Below are 13,901 nucleotides of genomic sequence, written 5' to 3'. Positions count from 1 at the left end.
ATAAGCACATACAGCACAAACACCTTGAGGATACTGATCCTTTTGCACCCACCACCCATCTTGTTAAGACATCCAAAAGTATGATGCCCTCTCTTTGTATTTACACTTGGCTTCGTACAATTCTGTATTGGATCAATGACTCCTGTTTTCATGCGCACACAAATAATAAACTGCAAAAAGCCCATTTTTAACACTGGAATGTCACAAGTATTTCCAGTCTCTCTCAAAAGTTCAGCTACAGAATGCAGAGACAAAAAGAACACCTGAAGGAAATTCCCAGCAATTTGAATACTTAGTACTGAACTTGAAGGTAAATGTGAATAAATCATCCTGGATTTTAGTCTGACTGCTGATCCAAAACACATATTTTATAATTAATAGTAACTATTTCCTAATGCAATACTTCATTTCAGTATAATGCTTGGATCCCCCACAATTCTTTACAGCTTCATCAGCTGGTTTTCCCAACAGTTTAAGGGTTTGGGATCATGGCTGTTCATTTATACAAACAGTGTCTGCCCAGCTTAATCTTAAAAGCAAACCTCAGGGTGCTGCACTTGCCATTGAAATTTGGAACAGGCACTAGTCAGTCAGCTGCTTCAAACTAGACTGCTGATATTTTGACAAAGTTAGGTTCTTCTAAATTAGTTTCCATAACATCTGGTATTAGGTGAACATGAATTCGAAGTGTTATAGTGATAGCTAACAAAATCAAAACACTAGTTTAATACTCTGAATAAGCCACAGATTTTAATATCTTTGTGAATAAAGGTGCACTAGAAATGTTAAAAGATCATTCATAGCATATATGACCATGAACATACACATCTGAGCTGTAACATACTGTTATTCACAAGTTAAGAGAAGGAAACATCTATCCACCACAATAGACTACATTTTAAAAGAAATTTCCACAGAAAAGGATAGAGGGGAAGAAATCACTGAAAAAAATTGTCAGCTACATAGCAAAACAAAAATCTCAAGCCCTTAAAATAGTCTAAGCATTCTTTGCTAAATCACTTGAGTCAATCCAATGTATGATACAAAACAATAGACAAATACATTATTGAAAAAGCTCTGGAGACATGGTGGGTTTTGCGACACCTTTGAACATTTAAAGGGAAGGCTTCATTGCTCTTGTAAAATTACTTACACAGTAAGTTTAGAACTATTCTGGCTTTTTCTCAACTTCAATCATTTAGCTGTGAGCCTGCAGAGCAGACTGAAATTTAACTGTGTCAAGCCACGAGGCTCTCTTTACTGGAAGCACATCAAGGTTCTCGCATGAAATCTGATCATCAGCACAGTAGGATTAATGACAGAGGTGGTCAGGCTGATAAAGCAGCAGAACAGAAACCTGCTTACATGAGTTTGGAACTGCATCTATGATAAAATTGTAATGCAGTCTCACCCCTTCGTGCCAGAACTGCAGAGCTCTGGTCGAAACTGATGCAAAAGAAAAGAGTTTATCACTCAGTCTCTGCCTGCAGGGGGACTGTGGTTGTTTCTGTGAAAACAGACACCAGATACTCAGACTACCACCATCACTCTCACAGGAATGCCACCAACTCGATCCAACACCTTGGGATGTCTACTTTAGCTCACTGCAAAGGAGAAGAGCAGGGGAAGGTTTTTAAAGAATTAAGAGGACTTGTTTATGCACATAAAAATAAATTGGGTATCAGGGATTTCTCTCAATCAACAAATTCTCAAATTAATCCATTACTATGAATGCTGAAAATTCATCTTTACTTTTAACTACCTTTTTACCTCTACCTGAATTCTGAAATTCGCACAAGTAAACTGAGGTGTGTTATTTAGACATGACCCAAGTCTATTGGTACCTTTATATATAGCACAGCAGCTTCACCACAGAAGCTGTAATGATGAATTCAAATAACATACAGAACTTTCAAACATTTAACATTAGAAAATGTCTCCACACAAAACCAGTTGCTACAAAATGCATTACAGAAAGTTTTCCAAACAGGAAAATAAGACAAAAACCAACCAAACAAAAACCACCAAACCAACCCTTGTTTTCAACTGTTACAAAAGCTGGCTTTATAAAGAAATGTCCTGCACCGAGTCTCCTACACACCCCGAATAAAGTTCTTCATGTCTAGCCATTTGAAAGAATTAAAAACTTGTGACAGTGAAAACTAAAATTTAATATATCTAGCTAAACAGAAAAACTTTTGTGGAGTGACTCACTTTTACACAAGAGGAAATATATACATGGAGATCTCAATGCCTTTGAGTATTAAAGCAATATAAAAAAAAATCCATTTTCTAATGCAGGTATCTCTTTACAGCAATAAAACTGGATAAAAAAGTTTTTTGGTTTAACTTCAAGAAATAAAACAGATGAATTGTTATGGAATGGACATAATATACTGCAAGATAGTTTTCTGGCATTTCACTGAAATGGAAACAATGTGGAAGGTAACTCCATGAGAAGTCAGGAACTAGAACAAGGAAAGAAACTATTTTTTCAATGCCTGAAAGACAACTCGATGTCCTGTTCCTCTACAATAAACCTTAGAAGAACAGTCAGAGCAGCAGAAACATTATCAGCACTATAAAACTGTGTTTACAAATTGCTTTAAAAAGGTCTTTTCCATGTCCCACATACAGAGCTGCAAGCCACTGAAAATATCAGATTTTCTTATTCATATTATTTACTTCAAACCAATCTTTCATTATTGGAGTGTGGCATAGGCAGCAAAGGAAACAGAGAAGAGCAGTTAATTGTATTGCAATTTCAGTGCAATAAAATCTGTGGTTCCAAATTCAGCAACCATGTATGGAACTCCTTAACACATGCATCTAAGTCTTGTGAGGCAAAAACTACCAAAGGAATGTGTACCATCCCACAAAACCAGTAAACCAGCTAAATTAAAGACATTTACACTTACATATGGGAGAATCAAAAAGCCATCAGTGTTTAACACTACATGAATGCAGAAATACATGGCAGAGGTCAAAAACTAAACCTATTTTTTTTAGCTTTTTCTCTTCCTCCCAAAAAGCTCTGCAACTCCCCAAATAAATTATAAGTGACAAAAAAAAAAAAAAGAAAAAAACAAAAAACAGCTAGAAGAGTGATTGAAGAAGTATTTGAAGCCTGAAAGTTCTTCATCACTCACTCATTTGGAGTGAAGCAAATACAAGGACTCTCATTTGACTTCAGTGGAAAGTACTTTGCCTGACAGTCTTGTACATTCTCATCAAACATGAAGCAACCAACACTGAGAGGAAAAAAACTAAACACACACCTTGAACACCTCAGAGAAGAAACCAGAGCCAATTTTCTCACATGTGAAATCATCAAGACGAGTAAGTCTGGAAAAGGCACTTATCAGGGCTCTGTATGAAGAGGTACAAACTCTTCCTAGCTGGGATGCAGTCCCTTCTCCAGTGCTACCATCAAAGTCTTCAGCGCGCTCCAAGCGTGGTGGAAATCCTGCTATTGAATTCCGCTTACTTCGGTCCATTTTGAAAACAAGATTTTATTTCACTACAGGAGGACTTCTCACATCTTAGGTAATTTGCTGTCTTCTGTACTCTTCTTGGATCCTAAAATACAAAAAATTGAGATTACCATTATTGTGAAGATATCTAATAAGTTTGATAGAACCCAACAAAGCTTACATCCATTTAAGAGAGTAAGAAAAGAATGAAGCTATTCAATCAGGGGCAAAAAAGTCAAAGAAATAAAACAAACCATCACACAACATCAACAGTAAAGACAGCAACCTAATTAACTTTTCCGTTAGATCCATGGAAATACCCTATGCTTTGGGTACTCTGAGACAAACAGGCTTGGAACTCAAAATTTAGCTGGTAACAAACAACTTTCATTCCCTTCCCCCAACCTTTTCTTTTTTTACAGCAAGCAAGGGAGCAGGGGGAAACCCACAAAATGTAACATGTTATTCCACTTCAGCTGCAGTCGGTGACCAATCTACTGCTACAGCAAAACTATTTCACTTTCAGGCGTGAACAAGGCATCTCCAACTATAAAAAAAAATTTTAAACATTTTCAATTGGCATAAGGAAAATTATTCACTTGAAGCATCAAAACCTTGTTTTTAAAGCTTCCATTTATGAGCATGTCAAGATCAATTCCTTACCTGGAAGGAACACAAGGTTATACCCACTGAACACCTAGCCCCCAAATTTCTAAAAACACCAATCCTGCTACAAAGCATTCTTATAACAATCTGCCAGACAAATTTTCCCCACAAAGATATTTTTTAAAGCTATATTAATTTCAGTTGAACTGAAAACACAGGAAACAAAGTTACATTTGCCAAGTAGGGGAAAAGGAAAAGGAAAAAAGGAGGGGGATTAATAATGTTTTCCTCTTTCTAAGAGGATGATGAAGTAATCAAAATTACTCTGGAGCCCATCAAATTCATCTTGGAATGGCAAACTTGACAGGTATTTTAAATTTTTAATTATAAAATGCAGGTATTTTATACTTTTTTTTCTTTAAAACTTAGAGTTAGGAGGTTATTCATCCATTCCAAAATTCACTAGTCATTTACAGCAATTTGGTGAGCACCTACAAAGCCTGAACAAAGTGAACAGTCACAAAGAGGATACTTTTTTTCCCCAAGGGTGAATGAAAAACTAGAAGGAAGGGAAGGAAACAATAAAATTATTTTTTCAAAGGTGGGCAAAATAACCACAGAGCAGGCAATTACACTTCTATGTACAAAGATGTACAGAACCTGAACAATACAGTACATTTGAAAAGCATCTCAGAGGCACGCCAGCTGCCCTCTGAAAACACAGCAGTGCTGCTATTACAGGCTATGTTTTGCATGCAGTCTATCTTTTAGAGATGCCCTGTGCCAACACATCAGGCAAACACAGTCAGTCCTTCCCTGCTTTCAGAAATAAGCTCTGCTGAACTGTCTGGAATTAATTTGAGGTTGTCCACCCCAAAAAAGAAGGGTGTTTATTTCAAACATCTTAACACCTCTCTAAATGGATGTCAGTGGGTATAAGGGACTCTTACCAAGGCATGATTATGAAAATTTAATCTCTATCAAATCCCACATCATGGTTTTCCTACAGAATTTTGTATGCAGACTCCCACATGCCTAATCTTAGTGCACTTTTCAGATTATAGTGGCCAACTGGCACACAGGAGATCAGGATCAGGTTTGTGTATTCTTGACTCAGGAGCCTTGAGGGTCTGGAAAAGGCACAGAAGCACCACAAGAAGATAAAGGCTGTTACTTGTCCTCCATGGAGAAAAATAGCCCAGAAACATAGCTGAAAAATAGCCTAGAAAAGTAGCTGAGAACCTCCTCAGCTACAGACAAGATGCCTGGGAATTTCCAAGGCCTGCTTAAATAATTCCTTTTGATCTGAAAAGGGCAAGCTATATTTTGGTTACTTTTTACGGAGATAAAGAAAGAACTGCCTATGGAAGGAGAACAGACAGAAGAAACCATGGTATTAAACAATTCATTTTTTGGATCAGAAGATACTATCTTTGAAGACTGACCAAAAAACCTACTGTAATTGAAGGAACAATTTTTTAGAACTTATTTCCATCTGAGTAGCACTCACATGCATCAGTTACTTTCCACGGAAGGAGGCAAGCATCTGCCCCCAGAAATGCACAACCTGACAACCCAGAACCACAGGATCACCCTCCACTGAAAGTGCAGAAGCCCAGAATAAACCCAGTGAGAAAACATCTACACTGCAACTCAGCAAACTAAAGATTAGAAGTTCCCAGACAAAGCAAGATAAAAAATTAAAATAGGAAAGACTGCTGTTGTTTTAACTAGAGGAAGATAGACCAAGTTAGATAAGCAGTATTAAACAGGAGAAAAAGCCTAAATCTCTTAAGTATCCAGATACCATTAACAAAAGATGGCCTCAACACAGTTTCTACATCTATTTAACAAAACAAAAAATCTCCCTCACACATATACACATCCTTTTGATTGAAATCACATGGTGAACTTTGCAAAACTCTGCACAAATTCCATACTGAGAGAATAAATTCACTGTACTTCACACACACAAAAAGAAAAAGCCCCAAAAGGTTCTGCCATCTGGATTCCCAAATAACCCATTCCTTCATTTTTGCCTACTAGAGTTTACCTTTCCAGACAGCTACACAAAATCCTTGGAAAATATTAGGATACAGCTCCATTATCTTGCCCAGGATTGCATACACAGAATTAGAGGAAAATTTCAAGTGGGCACAATTCCAAGTGGGCCTCCTGTCATTTTGGCCAATTACACTAATGATCACATTCTCAATGAAATCAACCAAGGTTTAATTGACTGTCAAGCCAGTCTGAGGTACTTTAATTTACTACCTTGTATGGTTAATTAAAGTGCACTGAGCAGAATCTAAGACTATCCTGTAAATCCTGTAACCATCTACAAGGTTGTTGGGTGTTTTTTTTTTCATATTAAGGTTCAGCTTAAAACTCTTAAGCTGTGCTCAACAGATAGTTAAAAGACTCTACTAGACTACTAGAAAACAAATTTCCTAATAAAGCTTCCAGAACAATTTTTCTGAGACCCTTATTCAAGAAAAATGCACCTCACTCTGCCAAGACCAAAGTAATCCTGAAATTCACCTCTCAAAATGCCTATCTGCCCTATTCAGCCATTTCTCAAATTTCTAAAAAGTACAATTTCAGAACATTTCATGCCCTACCACATTTAAACTTCTTTGCTTACCAAAATACACCTTGAAGGGAAAAAAATCCATCTTAATATTAAGATCACTTTCTTCACTGAATGAATGCATTGATTATTTAATCATAGAAACTACTATAAATACAACTATTATCAGCATTAATTGGGTTAATTAGAGAGTTACCTTTCAAAACCAGTGCCAGAGTCTGCAATTATTTAAAGATGGAAACCCCACAACAGCATATCAAGTTATACCCTAAACATCAGTATCAAACAGGCATATATTAGCCAGTAATTAACATTTTATACTTCATAGATATAAAAATGGGTAAGGCTCCTGAACTCCAGCAGCATCCCTTTTATGCTTCAGAGTATAAAACAAGATCCTCCCAAAAAAATTTCTACTCATTACTAAGAGGTTTCCTGTCCCCAGTATCTTTATAAATATGTGCATATTTGCACTCAAATGCCGAACTCACAATTTCCTAAAAGATGGCCCTAATAACAACAACCATTTTTAGACACAGAGACTGTCGCTAGGCATTCAGCCTGGAAAGCAATAAATCTGGCAGAAGCATGTTATTAATTTGAAAAGGTTTTCTGAAGAACAAGATGCCAAAGCTTTGATAAAAGTCATTTGCCAAGAGTTAACTATTTAAACTTGTAGTCTGATGAAACTTCAACAGCCAGCACTACAAAAACATAAAGGAATTAAGAGGAATTATGCTGGCAAGTGTCACTCCACAAAATAATAACTCGACGGGGAAGAAGACTTCACTGTACTACAGTGCAAATTCCAGAAGGGCTTCAAAGAAATGTAAAGAATAAACTTTTCTAAAGACTGAATTGACTGAGGTCCTTAGCCTGGAGGAAAAAAAAATAAAACCAAGGAAAAATATTTTTAAATGAAACCCGAGAATTTAAACCAAACCAGTAAAGAGAACCAGCCACTCAACAATTTTGCTCTCAGCTGCTGTTCACCTGCTCCCCTAACAGAGGAAAGTTCCTCAGTTTGTCCATAACTTAGCTTCTTGTCCTTGAGAGGAAGACAACAGCAAATATTTCCAGATGAGGTAGCTACAAATACCAGAGCTTGGGTTATGTTTGGCCCAGCACATCCTGAACTTGAAGTCTTTTTGACTACTTTATGGGACAAGTCTTTAGGTCCAATTTATAGTCTTTGTTACGACACTGCATTAGAACATGAAAATCACAGTATTTTCTATTTTCACTTACATGACATTTTGCTTTAATTTCATCTCCCCTGTACAGGATAATTCCCAGCTCTAGCCAGTACTGTCATAGCATAAGCTTCCTGCAAACTAGGACTGACATTCCTCAGAAGAGACCTGCATTAGCCCTACTACACCATTCCAGACACTGGAAGACTGCTGAACTGCATCATGGTTTTATAATGCAAACAAACCTCCACGAGAGGCTCAGCTGAAACAAACAGTTCATTTATTTTGTGACTGTAGCCAAGTTTGAAGTGAGTAAGAAAGACCAGCTATTACTGCAGAGCTCAGGATTCAGGGCCAAGGTTGTAGGTTTAAAAATATTTTCATCAGGCATAGGCATAATTTCTAGCACATATTTAGAAGGTAAATATAACTGAGGGAGAATAATAAAAACTCACAAAACCAGAAAACTAATTGATCCTTATGCCCACAGTGTAATCACCAGCATTTTCTAGGGTCCAATTACAATACAAAACTGAAGCTCTACTAAGGTCCTTGCAACAATCCATTGCTCTCCTAGCCTGGTTTCAGTCACCCCTATCACAGAGCAGACAGGCTCCAGCCTGGTTACAGAGCATCGTTAGAGTTAAATAACCACTCAAGTAGATCATGTACAAGACACAGCTGCTGCTTCAAATGGATCATTTTTATACATTATGTTTGCTTAACAAAACAGAGCCCAGTAGAGACACTGAGAAGCTGCTCATGCCTTCCAGGTGTCAGCAGGCTGACATTTGCTGAGCGCCTAACAAAAAGAAAGGGAATCAAAGCCTTCTAATACCAACAGGTATTGTAACATCTCAATCTAGGAATTTCTCCCCCAGCCTCTCTGCTGGATTTGCAATGCGGGCTGACAGCTCTTTTAGCACAAAGGGTTTCACATGAGACTGGAAGCAACTTTTTCTGTTTCAATGCAGTCAGTGAGACAATCCAGAACAGCAAAGGAAAGAGAGCACGAATGCCTGAAAGAGGGACGAAGACAAAGTAAACAGGCTGAATTTCATACCTGACTAACATCTCTTGGACAAAATTATATTTATGCATCCCCGCACAAGGCAGTCAATATTTGTATTTTCCAGCTAGAAGTATAATCTCCAGAAATATTTAAGACCTTCTGTAGCCTACCCTGACTAAGCACAAGGCTGTGTTACTGGTTGCACCTTACAGTGAAACACCAAGTACCTTGTTTACTGCAGTAGCAGCTGCACAGATGGAACAGTAACATGGTCTTCACTAATTTATGACTTTTGGAAGTGAGAACAGGGCTTCCCAAACCCGTTGTTCTTAAGGTAATGCAGAAACTGATGTTTACTGGTATTTACAAACCAGTCTGAAGCTCCCTGCACAATGGAAAACACGTAATTCACAGCGTGAGAGCCATGGACCTGGAGCGCACAAGGTCAGCCTTCAAAAGCAAAGTCATCTCAACCAACTCCACTCTGAGCTGCAAAAGCTGTTACATTTCTCCAGTGCAACCAACAGGACAATCACGCCAGAAAGTGGTTTAGCCACTACCAGCAATGCGCTCAACTTAACAAAAAGTGACAGGATCATATGAAAAGAAGCTTACAGTCTAAGTCAGAAAGAAGTCTTGGCAACAGACAACAGATGGAGTCAGTGTGATACAGTTGCTGATTATTAGATGGACTTAGCGATGAACACACAGCTCCAAATGAATATATTAGGGAACTAATAAGCCAGAAAAAGGCTTTAAGGAAAAATTATGAGCAAATTTTTTTCCATCTTACCTAGAAGAGCTCTTATTTTTGTGACAGTTTGCAGGATCCCACACTGCAAGGACACAGTAAAGAGCTCTGCCATTGTGCAAATGCATGGTTGTCTGCTACAGGAAAAATACAGAAAGGGAACCTATGATGCAAGTGAACCACAAGCTTCATTCTTTTCTGCAGCAGACACAGAAGCAACAGACCCCTCCTTCAACCCTGCTTTTTTTTTCATGAGTCTGTGAAACCATTTGCATAAAGGAGTACAATGGCAAAAGCAAATATCTGGAATTAGAGGGTATAACTAAGTTACAGGAGGCCTATGCCACCAGAGCAGCTCTTGTGAACTAACTCGGTCTGTCCACAAAAATACGAAGAACTGAAGCAAGGATTGCTCTGTAGGCCCTAATTTGTGCTTGGTCCCAACTGCCAGCTGTTCATCCTAATGAAAAGCCACAAAACAAATCAAAGCAAAAAACACAGGAGTGCACACACTTGCCACCAGGTATAGGGAACACACCTCTGCCTTCAGTTTAAACTGCTCATTCTGCATGAAGGTTTTACACAAACCAAAATGGACAATGGAATTACTCAGCCATGTCTACAGCTGAACACTGCAAGAATCAGAAAATGACATTTTTATTGGCATGCAACAATTATTTCCAAGCATGATGACTGAATGGAAACGTTTATGACTAGTCCACAGGGCATGTCAGAGATTCTCATTAAAAAATCTTATCTTAGGTTGCAAATTCCACTGCCTAATTAAGTCCATGGAACTGTAAGTCTGTTGACTTTGCAGACAATAAAATATGCTAGAACTCTGATCTCTACTAAAAAAAAAAAATAAAACCAGTCAAAGCACAAAGGCTTCTCATAAACAACCTAAATGTTAGCTGCTGCTTTTTTTAGAAGGGCAAACAGAAAGGTTTAAATAAAATTCAACCCAGTACTCTTCCAATTCAATTCATTACTCTTGAAATTGCAGCTTTCAACTATTACAGCACCACTTACAGGAACACACAAGTGGGAAGTCCCCCGTACTTGAAGCAAAAACCCTTCTGACTCTCCAAGGGATACAACACTAAGAGTGACCACCTACATTTCCATAGCACGTCTCACCTGAAGGCCAAAAAGCAAACATACACGCACATACATTTGAACACTCGAGCCTGTCATTAACGCGTGATTCACGTATTCTTACAGGGTACACCGAAACAGTAAAACCCGAGCCAAGCCCTCACACCTCTTGGCAAAGCGAACATTTCCAAGACAACCCTGGCCGGGCAAAGCTCCGCGCCGGGCGCTGCCAGACCTTCACCCCGGCTCGGAGCGCGGCTTTCCCGCCGCCCCTCACCTCACCTGCCGCCGGGGCACCTGCTGCCCGGAGCGCCCCGCTCACCGACCGCAGCGAGACCCCGCCGGGAGGGAGCAGCCCCTCCGCCGGAGCGGCCCCGCTCCCCCCCGCCGCCGACCCTCCCGGAGCGGCCCCGCGCCGCCCCCGCGCCGGCCGTTACCTGAGCGGCGGCGCCTGCAGGGCCCGCGGGCGGCGCGGGCTTTCATGGCCGCATCCCGCAGCCGCGGCCCCTCAGCAGCCCGGCGCGGGTTCGCCCCGCCGCTGCGGCCGGCGCGGGGGCCCCATGTGAGGCGGGAGCCCGGCTGCGGGACCCGGGGCCGCGACCGCCGGCTCCGCCTCCGCCTCCTCCCACCAGCGCCACCGCCCACAGAGCCGCCCCTGCCCACCGACCAATCGGCGCCAGGCGAGGTGTGATGGACAGTGCCTCTCGACCAATGGGAAAAGGAAACAGGGAGAAGGGATTCTCAGGTAGTCTGCGTGAGTTCCCTTTTCCAATTGGTCATAAGCGCTTAAGCGACACGCCGTCTGACCAATCACAGGAGAGACAATAACTCCCGAGAGACGCGCGGGAGGCAGCGGCAGGAAGAAGAGGGGGCGTTGCTATGGGCGCCTCGTTCTCATTGGGCAACTCCTGAGGGCGGGTTATAAATAAGAGAATTAGCCAGTAGGAGAGCGGGCCGGGCAGTGATGGGCGGGCGGAACAGCCAATCACCGTGGCTGAAGCTGTCAGTGGGGCGGGCGCTCGAGTGTGCCGAACCTGCGGCCGGTCCCGGTCCCGGTTTCGGTCCCGGTCCCGGTCCCCGCCCCATCCTTGATCACCTTGCCAATGACCACAGCTGGGCTCCGTGGTGTCAGCCCTGCTGTTATTGCCTCTTAATACCCGTCCGTGCTAGGATTCCCGCAGGACTCATCCCTTTCTCTGGGCTCCTCCTTGCGCCTTCAGCGTTCACTCTTCCCGTTCTGTCCATTTTCCAGCCCCCCGCTCCTGGTGTCGGTCACACGGCTCGGCCACCCCCCGCTCCCCGCCTGGAACCTGCTTAATCCAGCTCAGATATTCTGGGGGTTCGGCTGCCAAGGTGAAATAAGCCTGGGATTTCTCACATCCAAACGGCTATTTTTCAAATTATCACTTACGCACATGTAAGCAGCCTGTAACAGGTATGGAAGAAGATACCTTTCTTCCTGCTGCGACGCACTGCCAGATTCCAAGTATCCATTCCAAAGCACGGCAGGACTAAAACATCTCATTAAACATTTGAGGGGGATTTGGTTTTCGTTTACATTGGCGAGAGGCTGATTCTTTTCCCTGACCTCATCTTTGGCAGAGGCTGAACTATTTTTACTGAAACTCTTCAACAAACAAGGTTCATTTGCTATACAGTTATGGATAGAATAACCAAAGCCCAAACAGTTAAAAACTGGAGGAGTTGTAACTAAAAAAGGTCTTGGGCAAGAATATGTCAGTCAGCTTTACTATACTATATTAGAAATATGTTTTCTCATTATTGTTCATCATTAATTTTACATCTAGTCTTTTCAGTGTGATCAAAAATATGCTAGAGGGAGTTTGATGTCAGACACATTAGCACCAGCTCTAAATACTGAACAGAGGCTTATTCTTACAGCTGGATTAAAATTTCTCTATTCTGTATTGTCTTGATTAAATTTAGTCTCAGAATTTCAATCAAGAGTCTACAGTGAAACTTTCTCCATATATTTAACTACAAAAGGTATAATCATCTTTGCACAGGTAACAGATTAAAAGTACTTTGTGTGTGGGCAAAAATGTGCTGTTTTCTTAATTTCCTCCTGGAATGCTTCACAGGAAATTTTCCCACACTCACAGTTGTTAAATATCAACCACCTGCAAACATCTGTTCTAATGACACCTCAAACACAGAGTGCAGTGCAGCAAAGCTTTGGTAATTAAGCCATTAAAAAATTATTATTGTTTCAATCATATTTTAAAGAGTGACAAAGCAGATGGAACTGCCCAGATCCATCAGACTCTTTTCTCTGTATTTAAGCAGAACTGAGTCTCAGAATAGGCGTTTTTACCAAGATTTTTTCTTTAGAACTTTTTTTTTAAGTTAAATTTCAGTGCTTTATATTTTGCTGGGATTTATCTCAGCAAGATTTTGTAAAGCTAACTCTGGGACATCCCGGGGTCCTTCACCATGTCAGGGTCCAGTGATTCCCTGCGACTTTTTACCCCGTTTAAAAAAACCAGTATCTCCCTATTCCCCGATTTCCTCGTCCCTGCTGTTTTGGGAGCTATTAGTTGGCTTTAAGATGACATCTGGTGGTAGGTTTTGATTACCGCTCTTTTTAGGAACTGATCCCAGAACTACGCAAATGAATTATCATTCCCCTGTTTCCCATCAAAAATTTTACCTCCTTTTTGTTTCTGAAGCAAGATATGTGTAATTCCTGCTTCTGGGCTGCGAATGTCTTACTGGTAATATCCAGAAACAAGCACTAATCCCACAGCCTGGTGCAAAGTAACATCATTAAAAGGCACCAGCGTGATCCAGTAAAGCTGAACCTCAGCTGGAAACACTCACACTGTGTTTCATATAACATCACACGAGGTCCTGTGACTTGTGACGCTACCGAGCCCTGTTTCGAGAAGGAAATAAAGACATCTCATGAGCCCTCCTATGACTTCATCTCAACGGCGAGTCCTATTTTTGAAAGCAGAAAAAACCGGAGCTGGCAGCAGAACTTTGTCGCACTAAGTCCCCGTCCCCCCTCGCAGCTGCAGAAGCACCGGGGCAAACCTGCACCTTTGGAATCTGCAGAAGACGAGTGACTTTTGTAGCCTCCCTCTGTTTCCCGGAGAGAGGAAAATGAACGCCGCGTTAAAAGACTCAGCAAAGGCAAAACCTTGCGGATGTCGCA

At 41.0% G+C, this 13,901-nt stretch overlaps 1 protein-coding gene across 1 annotated transcript in view; it reads right to left on the bottom strand.

The window, feature by feature from the left end:
- The window catches only part of TESK2 (testis associated actin remodelling kinase 2), a 75,494-nt gene extending 64,125 nt beyond the window's left edge, over positions 1-11,369 (bottom strand). The window contains exons 1-2 of the mRNA XM_012575303.4: positions 11,161-11,369; positions 3,279-3,579 (exon numbers count right to left, since the gene is read on the bottom strand). Coding sequence (XP_012430757.2) covers positions 3,279-3,497 — 219 coding nt within the window. The 5' untranslated portion in view covers positions 3,498-3,579; positions 11,161-11,369. The remainder of the gene's footprint in view (positions 1-3,278; positions 3,580-11,160) is intronic.
- Between the last annotated feature and the right edge of the window lie 2,532 nt (positions 11,370-13,901).

This window comes from Taeniopygia guttata, chromosome 8, assembly GCF_048771995.1.
Source record: "Taeniopygia guttata chromosome 8, bTaeGut7.mat, whole genome shotgun sequence".
Lineage (NCBI taxonomy): Eukaryota > Metazoa > Chordata > Aves > Passeriformes > Estrildidae > Taeniopygia > Taeniopygia guttata.
Note: the sequence above shows the minus strand (reverse complement) of the source record. Positions and strands in the feature narration are given on the sequence as shown.